General features: G+C 39.0%; 1 protein-coding gene across 2 annotated transcripts in view; it reads left to right on the top strand.

Annotated features, from left to right (window-relative positions):
- Window positions 1-19,453, top strand: part of LOC143293627 (cytochrome P450 20A1-like) — a 34,641-nt gene extending 15,188 nt beyond the window's left edge. For both annotated transcript variants that reach the window (XM_076604714.1, XM_076604715.1), the window contains 9 exons: window positions 8,656-8,825; window positions 9,596-9,741; window positions 10,972-11,139; window positions 11,976-12,057; window positions 12,288-12,467; window positions 13,850-13,973; window positions 14,385-14,496; window positions 15,824-15,888; window positions 16,738-19,453. In XM_076604714.1, the coding sequence (XP_076460829.1) occupies window positions 8,656-8,825; window positions 9,596-9,741; window positions 10,972-11,139; window positions 11,976-12,057; window positions 12,288-12,467; window positions 13,850-13,973; window positions 14,385-14,496; window positions 15,824-15,888; window positions 16,738-16,990 (1,300 nt within the window). In that variant the 3' untranslated portion in view covers window positions 16,991-19,453. The remainder of the gene's footprint in view (window positions 1-8,655; window positions 8,826-9,595; window positions 9,742-10,971; window positions 11,140-11,975; window positions 12,058-12,287; window positions 12,468-13,849; window positions 13,974-14,384; window positions 14,497-15,823; window positions 15,889-16,737) is intronic.
- Window positions 19,454-20,350: the final 897 nt, after the last annotated feature.

Raw genomic sequence — 20,350 nt, 5'->3', positions numbered from 1 at the left:
CATAAAACATTATATCTATGTTACATACACACACCAAAATGTGACCACACACACACACACACGCACGCACGCACGTACGCGCACACACACACGCACGCACGCACACACACACACACACTGCATACATACATTTTAACATACATGTGTATCTAACAGCTACCCTAACAAATACGCACACATAGGCAGGCACAAACTTACATAAACACACGCACACACAATACACATTCATATACATGCATGTAGTTGTGGACCTGCCACAATTGAACTTATTGCTGAGGGAAAAGGTGAGTTTTGAGACGAGATTTAAAAGATGCGAGGGAATCAGAGTGACGGAGGTTATCAGGGAGCTTGTTCCACGTCTTTGGCGATTGAAAAGAAAACGATCTGTGTCCATAGGTCTTACTTCTGACGTGAGGTATCCTGAGAAGTCGAGTATCAGAGGAAGAACGGAGCTGGCGAGACGGGGTATAGATATGGATGAGTTCAGAAAGATACTTGGGGCCAGATCCGTTGACTGCAGAAAAGGTCAGAGTGGATAGCTTATAGTCTATTCGATCAGAAACAGGCAACCAGTGGAGAGACTGAAGGAGAGGAGAAACATGGTCAAATTTAGAAGCTCTGCAAATGAGTCTGGCAGCGTTATTCTGAATTCGTTGGAGTCTGTCTAACAGGTATTTGGGAAGGCCGGCCAAAAGAGAGTTGCAGTAATCCAATCTTGAGAGAACCAGAGAGCATACAAGTGTCTTGGTTGCATCGGTTGAGAGATAGTGGCGGATAGAGCTGATTCTACGCAGTTCCAAATAGGCAACTTTACAGATATTCGAAATGTGCTGTTGGAAGGAAAGAGACTGGTCCAGGATTACACCAAGACTGCGAACAGAGGGAGAAAGTGAAACAGGTGTGCTATTGATCAGAACAGAGTCAGGAAAGGAAGGATGTTGACGAAACTTCTTTGGACAGGTTATCATCAATTCAGTCTTATCATCATTTAATTGCAGCTTGTTGAGAGTCATCCAGTCCTTTAGGCCAGCAATGCACTCCTGTGTTTGAGTCACCAGTGCATCAAATTCAGCTATGGAAGCCGACTGATAAAGTATAATGAATATAATGAAATATGTTCGTTACCAAGTGTACTTAGTCACAAGGAATATTGGTGTATAGTACCTTTAAAAAATAAGTACAAACCAAAACAGAAAATCATATATGCAAACACAAACGCAGCAGGAGATCAGACATATGCGCATATACATCCCTCGGTCTTTGTCCCAGAAGAGAACACAGGGTATAAAGTACTTAAAAATAAATACGCACATACACAGAAAATCATACATGCAAACACAAACACAGCAGGAGATTAGATATCTGGGCATATATACACCCCTCAGTCTTTGCCCAAGAAGAGAACACCGGGTACAGTACTTAGAAATAAGCACAAACATAAACAGAAAATCATACATGCAAACACAAACACAGCAGGAGACTAGATATCTACGCATATATACCCCCCCCCCCCCACCCCCAGTTTCTGGCCCAGAAGAGACCACCGGGTATAGTGCTTAAGCACAGACATTAACAGAAAATCATAATAATATACGCACACAAATACAGCAGAAGATCATATATCTACGCATATGTACATCCCCCAGCCTTTGTCCCAGAAGAGAACACGAAGTATTGATCACTGAACATTGCTCTGCCTGCTACTTGGCTCCTGTAACATGATCTCTTCTTTTCTGCCTTTCCTTCCAATCCACGCCATAGGTGGAACCTGAGGACTGAGATTCCCCAGAGGGGAGCGGTGGGGCTGTCGATTCAGGTTGTGGCAGATGGTTTGTTGTTTTTTTACGGTGTTGATTAGCGTGAAATGCAGACATGGACATTGTCGACACTACACCCCTTCAGACCTGGAATGTTTTACAGCTGAAACAGCTGCGGGCGATGCACGCTCATACATAATGCGTGATGTTGTATTCATTAGCAAAACTGGCACTGTCTGTCTGTCTGTCTGTCTCACACACACACACACACACACACACACACACAGACACACACACACAGACACACACAGACACACACACACACACAGAGCTGGATGTTTGTCTGGTTTTATTGTGTCGATGCTGCGCTGGTCTTGTTACAGGGAAGAATAACACATCAATACATTTATACTGCACAGTTGTCCTTGGGCTTCAGTAAAATAGCACAAATGAGGGGTGAAGGAAGGAAAGGAGATCTATCAGTATAAGAAAATATCAGGCAGTTCATCTTCTTATTTCTCTCATATGTTTTGTCAAGATTTAATATTTGTCGATTCACAAATAAGTTTCAGTATGTAAATTAATCACAACAGTTCATGTGTTAGTATATTGATTCATTTGTTTGTTAAATATACAGCCCTGATATTATCTGGGTAAATGTGTTTTGATAAAAGCAAATGAAACAAATACCTTACTGCGGTGGAATATCAGTGGTGACAATTCCATTTACATTGTTTAATGTGTTACATATAATGGTGGAGCCAACATGAAGCCTAGCTAAGCCAGTTTGGCTGTTCTGATTTTCTTTGAATGACACATCTTCAAAATACTTCCATTTGCATTTCGTTTTTTAAACCACGGGCTTGTTGAACATGGAGTATAAATCCCAATACTCCTTGATGTCACAGTGGAAGGTTTTCATGGAACTCATGTTGTTTACACCTAGAACCTGCCATCCAATGAACCCAACCGGTTGTGTTTTCTCCAGAAGGTTGCCTGTGGAAAAATAGTTGAAAGAACATTATTGCTGGCACATGCCAACAGTTTCAAAACAAAACTGCAGGCTGCATCAACAGAATGTGAAAAGAATGTGAAAAAGGACAACTGAGCTGGATTTAAAATCTAGCCATAAAAATAGTAGACATGAAAAGAGAATGTGAAGCATAATAATTATAGACACAACTCACCCCCTTCTCTCTCTCTCGCTCACATGCACGCATACCAGCTTCTCTCCAGATTGTGTTTAACTTAGGGGATGAAAAACATAGACCTCAGTACAGTTCCATGTGTATATATTATCAGCTTCTATTGCTGCTGTGCTGAAGTATGGCAGTAATTGATTAACTCTGGACATGGTGACCACAGTGTGGACGACCCACACACCATTGTGCTTGATATCGATGGGGAAGAGGTGCACACCAACGTCCGCTTCAAGGGCGAGGACAGCATTTCGGCCACACTTGATTTTGATGGACCCGATCGTAGCATTCCTCACCGCAGGTATTCGCCGTCAGCGGGTGACCATGCAGTGTCCACACTGCACCTTCTCTCGTCCTGTTGTCTTGTGAAGATTGCTGCCTGGACATGATGTAGCTGCCTATGTGTTGTTGTTTTTTTCTTGCGCAGTCAGTCACGGTTTGTCAAGTCATGCTTTGTTATCCATCCATTCAATTAACTTGTTGTTGTTTAAAGAAAAACAAAAACAAAAAAACAAAACAAAAACGAAACAACCACCACCAAAAACAACCAACAAAAAACCAAAACCAAAAACAAAAAAACAACAACACCATCACCAACAACGGTAATTGTTTTATTTCCAGATATGGGAAAGAAACTTGTGTAGTTTATAGTTTCATTGTATTTTATGTCCTTAAATTACTCATTGCATTAGATACTGCATCCTCTTTCAGCTGCATACTTTCAGTTCTACAAGCTGAGGTCAATGGAAAAGAGCATTTCATTTCCAAGCCCTTCCTCATTCAGGTCATACACCATGCATCCTACATTTCTATTGTGAAGTTGATATTTCTTGTTTCTGCATGTTTGTGCTTCGTGGGAAAGCCAACTTAATTAAGAAAAAAAGTTGACATCAAAATTTTGCTGAATGGTGAAAAGCATTTTGACAAACCCTGCATTTTAATGAATCATGTGGCGAAAAAAAGCAAATGGCAAGCCTGGAAAGGGGAGAGGATATTCTTTCCATGAATAATGGGAGATCATTCTGATCATTGTTTGCAGCAGTATGACCAGTTTGATTTGGCAACACCATTTACACTAATTAAAGCTGTTGATCAGTGATTGAATCAAGTAACTAGCCAGCTAGACTGTCAGATTTATTGAATGACTGGACATACAAATTGATGCAGAATGAAAGATGGTCTTCTGTGATCCTGGACTGTAGCTCTGACCTAACCTTATTTGACTGAGTGGATATTTACATGTATAACCATTTTACCCTGCCATTGAGGCAGCCATTCTCCAGTTTTAGGGGTGTCCAGGTGCCTTGACTAAGACTCAACACCAGAACCCTCATACTGTAAATGCAATGCTCTAACCACTCGGATATTGTGTCCATTGGAATATGATCAGACTGATTGACTGATGGGATGAATAACCACCAAATACAAAATGATATTTACCAATCACCATACTTAATGTATCCAGCAGACCATTTTTTATATTACAAAAAAATCCAGTTTTATTAGATTAACTCGAGATGTCACATATTCCTCAAACTCTATAGAGGTAATGTTTTTGCTTGTTTTCTATTGTCTAGGTTAAGTACCAATTATATCTTGCAATTGGCCACTCTAATTCAGACTTTGAGGGTGTCACAAACCCACACTTTTTTAACCATCAGCTAGTGCAACAGACAATTTACAAGAGGTTGCCAATGAAAAGCTGACACCATATGGATGCGTAACAATGTCTGTAACATCCGTCAAGTCAATGAAAACCACTTTGAGCATTCTGGAGTTGAACCGGCTGAGACAGTCTACGGGTATGTAGACAGTTGATAGGGCTGATCTGTGCATAGAGTGTATGTGACCACATGGGCAGCGGATGAGGGGGTCGTTCACCTGAAGATTGTCCACTGCAGTGCAGTTGACTGCCTGGGACCACCTTCAAGGATGTCAGACAGCATGTGATTCTTTGTCTGAATTCAGTATTCATCACATCAGACATGGTCTTGTACACTATTATACCAACATAGAAGGCAAAAGAGTACAAAGACAAACATGACGAGACTTGTGATTTTACCAGCTTTGATGGTTTGCTTGGCTGCATTCTGGTGCCATGAAGCAAAACTTCATGTCATCTGACATGACATGGGACAGGCTGTATTGCCAATGACTAAATCGGGCAACAGTGAGCAGAAATTCCTTCGTGACTCTCATCACATACCTCAGACTGGATGACAAAGTGACACGCACTACCAGGAGAGCACATGATATCTTCACCCTTTTCAGGGATATGTGGGCAATTTCATCAAGAATTTCAGACTCCACAACATCCTTGGGCCTTTTAGAATTGTTGATGGGCAGCTGGTGCCATTCTGTGGCAGGTTCCCATAACAGTAATACATGACAGACAGACCTGTGTAAAACTGTTTGGCTTGCAGTTACTTGCAGCAATTACCCATTCAATGCCGTTCCATACTTTTGTTTTACGGAAGTGGAATGACCTGTCGGGTTGGACTGACAAGATTCTAGCAAAGAGTTATTTCATCAGTCACTTGTCCATAATGGGCTCTGTCACTGGCAATATGGGGAACAACAAATGATTCCTGCAGCTGCATTTCAAGGAGAAAATTTAGCGGCCTTCCTAGACACCAGAGTTTTTCTTCCCAAAAGACCCAAGACAATGTGTGCATGTGTTGTTGTCTCGTTCGTCATTTATCAGATGGATTCCCCCATCTCCTCGACGAAGGCGGCAGTACGTCGCAGGTCCTCCAGTCCTCCGTAGAGCTTCCGGGCCGCTGGGTTTGGATCGGGCCAGGTTTTCTCTCGGAGCGCTTGGTGGAGCGGGCAGGACTGCAGCAGATGTTCTGTTGTCTGGCTGCCTGGTCTGCAGGGGCACTGCTCTGTGTCGCCGATACGGAGTTTCGTGTATAGGTGGTGTTTCAGGCGGTTGTGGCCTGTCCTGAGCCTGAAAATGGCTACCTGCTCTCGACGAGTCAGCAGGTAGTACGGGTCTGCTCTGTTGTGGTGTGGATGCTGCTGCTTCCACTTGTTCTGCAGCTTGGCCTTAATGATGGTCCTGGATTCAGAGTAGCTGGTAGACCTGTCCATCTGCTGTGTGAAATATGAAGAAGGACAAAACGTTTGATAAATAGAAATTTAAAAATCAGAATAATGCATGCATTTCATGGACCATTTTTGTTTGATTGTTTTTACATATTCTTATAATTTTCCAAAACTTGCAATGTGCATTTTACATGGTGATGTTTAACATTAAAAAATCAGAGGATATGGAAAGCTGTATCTAATTTGTCAACTGTATTTAAATGCAATGTGTAGAATTGTCCACATGTTTTCAGAAAAAAAACACAAGCTTATAGTATGTTCCTGTATCTATGTTGTTTGTTTCTCATTGTGACGGTTGTATGTTGATGTTCATTGTGAATGCTGTTGACTGTGTCACTGTGGCTGGTAAACATAGATATGTATGTTTGATCAGTATTACGTGCTTTTAAATTGCACCATGCATCAGAATCATTATTGAAGAACAATATTGGTGCCACATGAATTACGTTTGTTATCATGTTGTTGTTGTTTCTGTTATTATTATTATTATTATTATTATTATTATTATTATCATCATCATCATCATCATTATTATTGTTATTGTTTTTGTTGTTGTTATGACTGTTGTTGAAGGTCATAGTAGTGTTGTTAAAAGCTGTTGAACATTCTTGATTTTTTTAAACAATACCACTTGTGAATTCTAGAGACAGAAAAAAAGAGTGTGAGAATATGAATCATTATAGCCCCTCATGAAAGTGGGTATGTGGACATACAGGCCACGTTTCAGCCATCATAAATTGTTTTACATACGTTTTGAACATCAGAGTTCAGGTCAAATGATTTGAAGTTTAAATCAGTTTGTTACAATATCTCCAAACGTAAATGTTTTCCATTAATTTTTTTTAAGAAAGATTCTGGATATTACATCAACAAACGTAATTTTAAGGCGCTTGGATGGATGTCAGGAGAGAGAGAGAGAGAGAGAGAGAGAGAGAGAGAGAGAGATCTCCAGCAGACAGACTGCTGAAATGAAAGAATTGTAGTCAATGCACTTGGTACAGAATCTGGCATCGTTTATTCTTGATTTTGTTACAATGGACAGGAGTGAAGGACATAGCCGTGAGAGTTGGGGGGGTGGGGGGGGGGTTGAAACTGGAGAGGTGGGAGTAGGGCGTACAGGTTGGGAGGGAGGTGGAAACTGGAGAGTGGGGGAGGTGGGGTTAGGGTGTGTAGTTTGGGTTAGGGAGTGGAAACTGGAGAGTTGAGGTGGTGGGGGTGGAGGGGAGGTAGATTGTACAGGTTGGGGCGGGGGGGGGGGGGGTGTGAAACTTAAGAGTAGATCATGGGAGCAGGAGAAATGCTTTAGCGGTGGTGATATGAATCAACAGCAATTGGACAATGTCACCAGATGGTTTATGCTCTGTCCAGGTCAGATAATATCCCTGAGAAATTTCGGTGCCCTGTCAGATAATATCTCATGAGAAATTTCTGTGCACTGGTTTCTGTGAAATACTGGAATGTGAATTTGGAAAATGATATATAAGCACTTTGAAAGACAAAAGATATTGCAATCAGAAGAGAAATTAACTTCCTGTCAGCTTAATATTTTTGTGCAATCCATTTTCCATGTACTGACACAGAACTTTGCCCGAAGTCTCACACAGTCAGGAGTCTTTTAAACAGAGGGAATTTTCAGAAGCGAAAATCTGAAGAATTATTATTTTTCTTTCCTCACACAATTCATGCACACATGGAATGTCATGCCAAGCACATCATTCTGTTGTTTTTTTTTAGCTGCAAGATGGGTTATCTAGTTGAATCCCACATGATCTCTGCTATCAATATGTAGTTTATTTGTCTCGCTTGCTTTGTTTTCACATTCTCCATCTTGCTTTCTCTTTCTGCTTTGCTGTTTCACTGTCAGTATGGAAAATGCTTGTCATTATCAATATGATCTGTTTAAATCTTTTTGATGATAAATGTTTGTATTTATATCAGTTTGTTAATTTACTTGGCCTTTTGATTTGCTCACTTTGTTCCATGCTTCACCATTCTTTGGCCTTGATATTGTTCAAATTTATATTACGCTGTTTATAGTCATCATTACTGATTTATTCGTTCTCAGTTATTTATTTATCTATTTTATGTCTAATATGGCTTGCTGTCTTCTAAGTAGTTGAAAGGATGAATGGAACTGACCACACCCATTCACCATAACCTTTTCGTTTTCTTTAATCATTAATTTTTGTGCGAGTCGATTTTTGTGCGTGTGTGTCAATAGGGCAAAAAAGTTTAAACATTATTTCATTTATTTCCATTTCTGTTCATGATTAAGTATGCAGAATTGCTGTAGTAAGACCCCGTTTTGCCTTCTCTCTCTCTTTTTTTTTATCTCTTTATCTCCCCCCCCCCTTTCCTCCCTCCCTCCTATTCTCCTAGACATCTCATATCTTCTCTCTCTTTCCCAGTACCACAGATATACTTTGCTGTAATGTTTACTATTCGTTTCCATTTATAAGACAGTTATTTGACCTGTTTCATGTAACTTTGGGCAATTTGATCCCGTAAAACTGAGCAATATTATTTAAAGAAAGAAATGCATCACAATGAAACTTCTACTATTAAATTAAACTTTTTCACGTAAATTACAGAAATGGGAACCTGAACGACATCGGAAAAGCTGGCAGTCTTCACCAGTTTCTGATGGGGCTGCACAAGGAGTTTGGACCGATCGCCTCTTTCTGGTGGGGCAAACAGCATGTCGTCAGCATTGGTTCCCATGAACTGTTCAAACAACACCAGGCTTTCTTTAACCGCCCAGGTGGGTGTGGAGCATGATGGCATTGACGTGTGGGGAGGAGATAGGGGATGGGGCACACGTTTAGATTTTTTGTTTGTTTGTCGGTGTATTATTGTTGATGAATCATTTACGCACTGTTCTTTTGTATCTTCTTCTCCTTTAACTCTGTGAAGAGTCAGTGGGGTGCCGCACAGAAGAACTGTTCACCAGATTCCTCCAGACTTGTCAGTTTCTTGTCAAAGCTTCTGTATCTACCATGTTTTTATGTTCATAATCATAATACAATTTATGTGTCATTTACATTGAAACAGACTGTGAATGTATGATTTGTTTTGTTGTTATTTTGTTATTGGTTGGTTTTTGTTGTCGTTGTTGTTGTTGTTTGTTTTGTTTTGTTTTTGTTTTCTGGTTGTTGTTTTTTTGTTTTTTGTTGTTGTTTTTGGATTTTTTTTGTGTGTACTTTTTCTCGTTTTATTTTGTTTTGTAAATTTGAACATAAAGAAACATCTATCACAGCCCTCTGTGTCGTTGAGAATGTATATATGTGTCATTGAGAGATAAATGAGTGCGAGGGCATTGGGACCAAGTGAGACAAGTGTTTATACTATTTATAATGAGCAAAACAAAAAACAAAGGGGATGAAATAGAGCTGAACATTTGGTGGGTTGGTCTGTTTCTGTTTTCACTTTCATTTCATTTGGTCGTAGTCCATCGGTGCAGAGGCGTCATATTCTTGTTTGGAATGATTTCAATGCACATAATACATGATTACCATATTTGTTTCTCTCCAGCGGAACTGTTTCGTATGTTCGAACCTTTCATAACCCCTCACAGCATCCAGTACGCGAACGATGCTGATGGGAAGCTACGGCGACAGGCCTACGACAAAGTCTTCAACTACAACTCCCTGGGTTTTTACTATGAGAGGCTGCAGAAGGTGTGGAGCTGAGCTCTTGTTCATGAACTAAGTGTTCAGATGACATGTCAAAAGGAGTCACATTTCTGAAAATGTGGATATGCCAGTTGAGTAATTAGAGGGATAAGCCCATCGGAAAAACAACAACTCTTTATTGAAAAAATCTTGTGGAAAAAACACTTGAAACTGGTTTTTATTAAAATCTAGGATATATTGGTCTTCACCAGTGACCTCTCTCCAGAGTTTCCGGCCAATACGCTAGGGAAATATTGCAGAATCATTAGTAATGATTTACAGAGTCCTTTAAAAAATTAAAAACGAAGATCTGTCATTGCTAAAGATCCCCATTTTCTTTAAAATTCTCTTGTGACAAATATCCTGCAATAATATTTTATTGGAACCTTTGAAATTTATTTATATTTTTGTATATGCAATAGGTTTTTTTCCCCAGAGAGTTATTAATCTATTAATCCTACTTAATGTTCACACTTGATATGATTTGTAACACATTCAAAATGTTATTGCATTCTCATTCAGTGATTATATTTTCTCCTGATTAAGTTTTTTATGGACCATATGTGCAAAACAAATGAGATCATTAACTTGAATCCTTTTTCTTTTAGACAGTCGATGACACCAATTTAAAAAAAAAAATGAGTAAAATATACATTTTTATTTCCCCTTTATTTAACTCATTCCAAGCATGCTTAGTTTGCACCCCTTAAATTTGTGGCCATTGCGTTCATGTATGCATTTCAGATTGAATACAAATAAGCAGGTAAACTTACATATGTTATGACAGTTTATGCCTTGCTGTGAACACATTACGACAAAGCAAAAGCAAAACAACTTACAAAACATGTATTGCCACAAGTAAATAGACTGCAACCAATGTGATGAAATGAAAACAAGATTCTGTTGGCCAGAGCAAGTTTAAGACCACATTTAAATAAAGTTCTCTGCTGTTGGTGTTTGTTTAAAAGAAATTGAACAATTACTTACATAGAAGTATGTCACACAAAAATATGGAATTAGTTGAAGCAGGAAACCTGGTTGCTTATTTTCTATTTATCATTGGGGAAAAATTAGATTAGAAACATACAACCTTCCAGACTTTGTGTCCTTTACTATCTGTCGACCCATTTTGGCTCTGTCATTTTTGTATTAACGATACGGTGATAACTTACCTGCACTTCCTTTGCCATCAATCGATTCAGTTGTCTGCTATGGTTTTGCTCCTTAATCCTGCAGGTTGCCGATGAGGTTACCATCAAGTGGGAGAAGGCTGAAGCAGATGACCACTTTCCCCTTGGAGACCACATGTTCCTCTATGCTGTCAAAGCAGCTCTCATCGGCCTCTTGGGGGATAAATTCAAAGACGACAAAGAAGCCCTGGCATTCAAACACAGCTATGATGTGGTACGTCATTAATTTTTCTTGACTGCCTTGTCTTGGTGACAAGATCTGGCATAAGAAGGTACATGTTTGACATAAACCTATTCTGTATATCCAAAATCATGTGTCAATAGGTCCTGAGTCCAAGGCAAGCATAACCCAGACATTCTGCCCCTCCGACCCCCCCTTCAACCCCCCCCTCGCCCCCCTTCCCCCTTCCCCGCCCACAACATCAGACCTCAAGCAATGATCAGGGTGATAGTCCTTTGGTGGAGACAGTAAATGGTGGTCCTGTGAACAATGATTCCAATGTGGATTATGAAAGACCCCACGATAAAAGTATTGCTAACCTTTTTTTACACAAAAAAGAATCCATTGTATCTATACACACAGGCATGAAGAAAACCAGGAGAGAGTGTGGTGCTGCACAGACCTCTTACCAGGAACAGCAGTGCATTTTCACTGAGGCAGTTCTGTGAAACAAAACTTATATGTTGATCTCCCCTGATGGACCCACTTTACAAAAACTGGAGTGAAAACAAGGTGCACGCCATTGCCGTTTCCCCCCTTTGCATTGACTAAATCATGAAACATGTATTATCAGGCAAGAATTGAATTATGATACTGCTAAAAGTATTCCTTAGATGTCACAATATGCAAATCCAAGAGTGGCCATTTTCAGGACACCAGATGGAAAATTGGGACTGGGAGGAAGACCAAGGTAGACATGGTTCAAAATGGTTGAAAGGGAACTCGGGGAGAATTGCAATACCTGGGGGAAGCTTGCAAAGCCAGCACAAGATGGGTAGCCGTGGGGATATCTGGTGGGCAGTGGCTAACACAGTGTAACACTGTTGCAGGCCTGGAGCGACATGGAGGAGCGTCTATCGAACCCCATTTTGCCGAAAGAAGGCAGCGCCAGGGCACAGAAATTCAACGAAGGTAATTAGATACACGTGTTCCTATGATGTGGATAACTGCTCATTTTTCCTTTGTTTTTTTAAAGCGGTTTTTAGATGGTCATGGTTATTGAAAGCAAGAAAACATAATGTCCAGTACCGACCATTGTCACAGTTGGAAATGAAAATGTAACTGGTGAGCCTGTGAGATTGATCTGGTCTTGTTAGGATGTCTTTATTACTTTAAAAGTTAAAGATTTTCATTGTGTGCAGCCGTGACCACCATGAGGGACATTGTTGCACGTGCCGTGAAGGAGAGGGAGAGACATGGGGGGGAGAGTCGTGACTTCCTGCTGCTGGATGCCATTATTGGTCATCACCCTGACGACGAGGAGCGACGATTTGCTGATGCCATTTCGTACACCGTTGGAGGATTTCATACAACAGGCGTCTGTGAGTGGAAGTGAATTGTTTTAATGATGATGGTTTGAACAGTGGACTCGCCCTCCCTATCAGCTGCCTCTCCCCACCCCCCAACCCCACCTGATTCACACATCTGCAGCTTTAACATGCATACACTATCACACATACTATACAGAAACTTACGCATGTGTCATTTGCACACATACATTTGCATGTACACTGCAACAAGAATTGGCAGAAATAAGGTCTTTTCTCTGATCAATATGCGTTATGTGTCATGTATATGTTTTTGCTTAAACATAGTTGAGTGTTAAGCCTACTTTTCAGTGAATTTGTTTCACCACCATACAAATCTATACTACAGGGTATGATTATTCTTTTTTCTTTTTTTGAGAATTTTACTGATTTTCATGTAATGCATCACAAAGTATACATCAGACATGTTTCTGTAGGAATACAAAGTTATCAAAAACTCACTTGGTGTATTCAGAGGCACAAGATGCAAACTTTGACGCATGGTACGAAGAAAAAGAAAAGACCTGTTAATTCATTATATTGGCAAAGAAGTCTATGTGCATTTCCTCCAACTGCTTCGTTTTAGATATTGACACTCTAGAAATAGTTAACAAACGTATTCCAAAACAAATGTGCCACTTAGTGATTAGTTTTCATTGTTCAGGTGAATAAAACAAATAAAATGCTCATTTTCATTCAACCATTTAAATAACATGGTTCTAAAATAGCTTGATTAATGTGACACAAATCTGAATAAGGACATTTATAGATATTTACAGATGATTACTGTGCAGATAATATGGGCACAAACCAAACATGGAAGCCACTTAATTAGAGAATGGAAAAAGCAGAGTTAATGGTGTGAGTAAGTCTGATAGTCAGAATATATGGACATGTTAGAAACTATAAACGTGCAATCAAAGAGAAGCGTTTGATACCCTGCAGACCTAAATGGTACTAAGTGTGTGAATTAGTTTTGTTCCTGATGATGGTTGAGACAGTGAAATTAGGATTTAGTCTGCTCTATTCCCTCTCTCCCCACCCTTCTATGACCTTGTGCTTCCCCTGTTTGTTTGCAGGATATGGTTTCTTATTTACATATGTGTACATACAAGACTGCCATGAGTGATATGTTTGCATACTGCGCTAGTTTGGTTCGTTTTTAATAATTATGAATCATGCTTACAAAGTTTATAGCTGGTGATCCCCGTTGTCATGACATATGCACGAAATACTGACAGGGACTGTTTCTAACAGCGGCTGCGTTTGCCTGTAACAGTCGGGTTTCCCTTGAAAATGATGCCTTTAAGGTAGGGAGCGTTAACATGGTCATGATTAATGTGCACAACACTTGGCAAAGAGACAGGGTTCTTTAATGTTGTTATGGTGTCTTGCAGTGCTGACGTGGTGTGTCTACTACTTGTGCATGCATGAGGAATGCCAGGAGAGGCTGTACCAGGAGATTGTGGACGTTCTGGGCACCAAGGAGCCTGTCACACACCAGTCTCTTGGAGAGCTCAAGTGGGTTAAAAACTCTTCACAACTACGTATTTCTGTTATATCCTTTGTAGGGTTTACTAAGTGTATGAATGTTTGCAAAGGATTTTCACAAGCTGCTTGTAGTTTTTGTTTATCAGCCTGTTTTCCAAATATTTGATTTGATAAAGTCTCTGTTTATTTTTTTCTGTTACTGGCAGGGTTGTAAACATGAACCAGTTTCAGTTTGTTGCCACTCAAGTGTTACGGTCAGACAATAATTGTGAAATTATCACAGTTAAAACGACTTGTTGTTTAATATATCTCTCCATTAATCAATTTGATTGGTTGTTTTCCTGACAAGTGAAAAGATGGAAATGGAGAATGGTTCCTGAATTTAAAAAAAGTTTTCAATGATGTCAAGGAAAATTAAACATATTTGTCCTCTTCTATCAGGTACCTGCGTCAGGTGTTGGACGAGACGTTGCGATGTGCTGTGGTGGCACCCTGGGCGGCCCGCTATTCTGATGAAGACATTGTTCTGGGAGGTCACAAGATCCATGCTGGGGTGAGTGTCATTTTGTCTGCTGATGAAGACACAGAATTGCAGGTTTCTTTGAACTGTTCTGCTGCTCTTTCGTTTTCTTCAAATGAAGTTTTCTGTCCGTCTAGGGAAATTTCATCCGCATACGTAGAGATTTTGTTTCCAAATTGATCAGCTCTGAATTAATTTGATTTTGCCATTCAATTTGATTATATTATCCAGGAATTCATCACAATAGATACGTTGATATGGGATTACCCTGTTGACATCCACACTTATTATGAAACCAAAGCAGCTTTTCATTTACCAGTACACTCAATTTATCAATTTCTTTAAGAACTAGTAATCCATCTATGAAACCCAAGGCCAAATCCATAAGCATTGTTAACTTGAAAGATAAAATACCAGTCAAGGAGTCAAAAGCCTTTTCAAAGTCCAGGCATAAAAAATTGTGTGTGTGTGTGTTTGTGTGTGTGTGTGTGTGTGTGTGTGAGAGAGAGAGAGAGAGAGAGAGAGAGAGAGAGAGAGAGAGAGAGATTGTTGCTGATTGTGTAACTAATATAATAAACATTTCCAACATCACAGATAAAACAGTTGGCCATAAAACCAGATTGGTCCTCATTCATCAAAAATGCATAAACAATCTTTTGTCATTTGCAATCCTTGTTCATTCCCTTCTTTTATTCTAAGAGAAGATATGGGCATGTAGTTACCTTGACATGTTTAAAGAAATTTTACGTTTTTACTTTATTTTCAAGAAAGCATAATTATTTATTAATTTTGTGTTTAGTGTAATTCATTTTCTTAAATATTGAGCCTGCTCCTGAGCAGTGCTCCGGCGTCAAAATTTGTCTCATGAAATTTTTTTTGGCATTCCAACATATGACCATATGAACTGCAAGCAAAGGTAACTAACGTCTGCCATATTTACATATTAGTTTTTGTTTTTGATTATGTTTTTGGAGGAAAACAGTACACCTTTTTGCATCTTTCGGCATTAATATTACAAGGAAGCCTGCCTAGGCTGTAAACCTAAGGTTGAATGGGTTAAACTTTCATTTAGAGATCTGACAACTAAAGTTCCAGAATACTTTAAAGAATTCAGCTTAAAAACTGCTGTTTTCAGAGATTTGTTTTTCCTTATTTTTAACGCTCTTCTAAGAAAAATATTACAGCATCTGATGAGAAAGTCTTGGCCAGCAATTACTTCAACAGCAATCAGGGACGTTTGCATTAGAGCTGCACATTCAGCTGAACCGAATTGTTTTGTAAATGAAGAAAAAAGATCCCTTTGATACAAGTCAGTGTGTGTGTGTGTGTGTGTGTGTGTGTGATATTTATAATGTTCCAGACCCCTGTGATCCATGCTCTTGGTGTGAGTTTGATGGATGAGAACATCTGGCCAGCTCCCACTGTGTAAGTGTGAAGTGCATTTCGTCCCTCTTGTTTTTTACCCATTGTGTCTTTATTGTGGTGAAGACTCTAAAGACTCTCTGGCACAGGAGGATATTTCTGAAAATTGATTTTAGTTACTGATGAAATAAGATACTTGTTTATGTCCTTAGGATGAAAATAATTAATGTTCATGATTTTTTTCTTCTTTTTTTTTTTTTTCCTTCATTCATTTTACTCATTCAGATTCTCAAGGTAAGGTATTTCCTCCTTTTTTTTTTTTTTTTTTTAACAAACTGTTAAGGAGAATATTTCATGTCTTGATATCAATATTTGGTTTGTATTTACGTAAGAGTGGCGTTATTGACCTATTTTCCTTTCAATAATATTTGTTAATATTCCATGATCTTTGAAAAAAGGGGGACTAAATCTGTAAATTTTTTTTAGTTAAAGAGTCCTCTCCCTTCTACCACTGAAATATGTTTTTGCTGTCATGACTTGAAACGGCAACTTTTGATTCTAATCACACAAACATTGATAGTTATCATTACTTTTATTTCACTGATTTATCTGTTTATTGCAACATTAGTTGCATTCCTATTACAGCAATTAGGAATGCCAGTTGTAACATGCAGTCAGTCACTGAGTCAGTCTGTATATATATATATATATATATATATATTGTTGATACTTGTTTCAATGAAGCATGCATTTTTTTTTTTTGTATGTTTTGTTGTCGTTTTTTTTTTTTATTGTTGTTTCAGTGGGTTTTTTGTTTTGTTTTATTTATTTTTTGTTGTTGTTGTTGTTGTTGTTTTGTTTTTATTTTTAATCTATTTACTTATTCATCTTTTTATTCATTTCTGCCAACAGATTTGATCCTGATCGTTTCTCGGAGAGGAGAAGCAAAGGCCGACCAGCCATAGCCTTTTCTCCCTTTGGGTTTGCCGGACACCGACAGTGCCCCGCCTATCGCTTTGCCTATGTGGAGGCTGCCATCATGATGGTCAGTGCCCTGCAGAAGTTCAGGTTCATGCTGGTTCCTGGACAAAACGTCAAGGCGGTCCACGGTCTGGTCACTCGTCCAAAGGAGGAGATATGGTTCAAAGTGGCCAGGAGGAAATAAAAGTTCCTCACGAAATCAGGGTTTGAAGGGGACTCTAGTGTGATAGCCTTCCTTTTTTTGTAAAAAACCCTGCAGCTGACTGACAACCATTCGGGAACAGTGAACTGTGCGTGTTCGAGGTGGGAGAGAAAGGCAGTGAGGTGAAGACATTTGAAGGCCCTTACTAAATTACACATATATTCCTGACAGTCAGCCATTGTTCAGAAAGATACTTGCATGTTAAGATGGAACAGGAATAATTTCAAGTGTGAACCAAGTGTGAAAGATTTGTTGGAAATGTCATAGGAAATACAGGGCCTTTCTTGATTAGTATAAAGCTGGATAAAAGACAAAATGTACGCACGGATAATTGATTTTGCTGTCTACATATAGGAAACATGTCAAATTATCTTTCAGACAATTCTACTTGAGTAGAGGTAGGAATAGGTGACTGGTACAGTGACTGCATAATGGAAAGATTTATCTTTTTTTTTAATTTGATGAGTACAAAATTAAAAACTGTTAAACAGTATGCTATTACCCTAAACTGAAAATCACACAACACTGTGTTATTACTGTAACTTTAAAAAAAACCACACCTGGATATGTTAATACTAGAAATGTAAATTCAAAGCTGCATGATAATGGTATTACCAGAACTGTAAATACGGTGTTTTCATTCTGTACTCACTGATTTTTAGGTGGGAGAACACATTGTACTGTCGCCCTGGGTTTTTGTTTTTTGTTAGATATGTAGATAAGTCTGCAGGCTCGGTTCTGGATATGTACAAGGGTTATTCCCTAGACCCCACTGTCATCAGCCAAAATACTAGATCACACTCAAGTTGCCGTATCTATAGCTCTGAACTGAAGAGAATCAATGCGCTTCCTAGATTTTCAATGCCATAAAGAGAGAAAAAAACCCCACTTTGTACATAGTCATAGAATTACATATCATTAGAGTATGGTTTTTCCAAATCTTGTAGCCGTTGTATCACATAAAACATACCCTTTCGCTGGTCAGAATATATCATTGCGTCGCTATTTGTATGGAATTGATTGCTTCAGAAATGCCTCCACATAGTCTTGTTATTGGACGGGCTTGGGGTGTGTGGGAGATGGGCTCCTACAAACTTTTTCTTTTTGTTCTTTCCCATTCTCATCTTTTGCATCTGAAGATGGAGTTTCCTTGAAGAGATGAATCTCTGACGACGAATATTTGCTCTGATGCTCAAGTTGACCGGTGCTTGGGTACTTTTGGTCTCCTTGTTAAGAGTTGAGTTTAATGACCTACTGCCATGTTCCCCTGAGGTCAAGGTGTTCAGTTCTGGGGTGCTGGTGCTGTTCATTGTTGTAGGTCATGGTGGTAGTGGGGGCAAGTTGTTTGGGCGAGGGGGGGGGAGTCGTTGCTGTCCATCAATGGGTGAAATCTTTTTTTTTATCAAATTTTTGGTGGGTACATATGGAAATGCATCCATTAGGCTTAAACATGAGCGAAAAAAGTGCAGGTCTATACGTCAGCCTGTATGGATTTGACTTCTTTGTACACGGTTATCTCTACGTGCAAGAAATAGGAAGGTGAATTGACACATGATATTTAATGTAACATGTGGTGAAATCTTATCTGTCAGCCAAAAGGAGAAGTCCTGGCTGTCTGCTCTCGCTGCCCCTTATGTTTTGTCTCCCTGCCAAGGGGAACAATCTTATTTCATTCATATCCAGCATTGCTTGATCAGTTCCATAGACCACCTCATTGTAGCTTGGCGAAAAGTCGGGTGAGTCATTATCTTTGCTAAATACTTTGTCATTTTGCATGTCTTTGTGAAAAGAAATGGAACTACTTCAGAAATACTGGGGGGAAAGTCTTCTTATGCTAAGGGTGCTCAACCAGACAGATGTATATCTCCCATGGAAAATTCCAGTTTCAAAAGGTTGTGTGTATCCATGATTTTAAATTTATCATCATATTTGTTTGACTTCACTATTGATTTCTTGAAACCACAAAATTTTAATATCACAAACTCACAAAATTTACTGGTCTTTAAAAATAGATGAACAAACAAATAAATAGATGAATAAATGAAAGATCATTTCAGATCATGTATTTATCTAATGAAGTTCAGTTTGTCATGTTTTATTACAGCTTGTTGTGCCTTGCAGTCTTTTCAGTTGATGGGTTTTATGTATGTGAACAGTGTTAACAAAAGACAACACTCTTGTTACCACAGCTTTTTCTTTTCAATGCGCAAGGTGCATGCTGCATACTGGCCCTCTTCTTAACGGCTAGATGCTCAGTTTGATTTTCCACTGACGAGAAAGGGTGAGAGCGGGAATCAAACCAGCACCCTCATGGATGATGTACTGGCAGCTAAGCGTCTTAACCGTTCTGCCACTTTCCTTCTTATGCAGGGATCTCAGTTGCAGTGCTTGCTGTGGATGTATCATGACTCAGTTGTTTTTTTAACTTAAAAAAATTTTTTTTCCCCAAAAACATGTATACAATACAGAGAATAGTATGAAACTAACATTATAAAACGAACCGTTAGCATCTTCCACTACAGAGACGAGATAAAACAAACAAAGCAAAACAGACTAAACAAGCAAAACAAATCTGTAACAACACAACACAACAACAACAACAACAAAAAAAAAAAAAGAAAAGGAAGATTTGTCCAATCATTCAATCAATCAATGTTTACACATTAATGATGTAGTAATCATGATGATTTAAGATGACATTAATAATAAATAGCCTGGACCCAGTTGTAACATAGCAACAGCATCAATTGTGTCAACTATTACAGTAATGGTTTCTAGGGTAAGGCGAAAGCGAGTGGTGGCATTATAATATCATAATCATAAGGAGCATGAGTAAACCACTTCTGCATTATTGGAAAAGAAAGCTTGTAGTTAATCACATTGTAAAGACAACAATAACCATAAACGTTCAAAAAAGTATCATGACTCACTTGATCTGCAGCATGAAAAGACAGGAACCTCTGGGATCAGAAAAGTCTCCGTACTTCACCCACAGGCCAAGACCCAAACCACTGAACCTCACAGATCTTTGAACTGGAAGTTTAAACCATTTAGTTATAATGTATGTCTGGTCCTTTACTAAAATGATGTTGATCATTCTTTGCATCCCCGCGTCCCTCCCAAAGGTCAGTAAGCTAGATTAGACTCTAGTAAAAGCATCAGAGGCACGAGATTGCTGTTGTAAGAATCGGAGATATTAATCAACATGATACCGTCACTTAATGATTATGCTCAGTTATTGGATTCATAGTTATGACAGTAATAATCTTTATATTTTCATGTTTTTGGGTGTTGTTGTTGTTGTTTTTTTTTGGGGGGGTTGTTTTTTTTTTGTTGTTTTGT

The sequence above is a fragment of the Babylonia areolata genome, chromosome 19 (assembly GCF_041734735.1).
Source record: "Babylonia areolata isolate BAREFJ2019XMU chromosome 19, ASM4173473v1, whole genome shotgun sequence".
In the NCBI taxonomy this organism is placed as follows: domain Eukaryota; kingdom Metazoa; phylum Mollusca; class Gastropoda; order Neogastropoda; family Buccinidae; genus Babylonia; species Babylonia areolata.
Note: the sequence above shows the minus strand (reverse complement) of the source record. Positions and strands in the feature narration are given on the sequence as shown.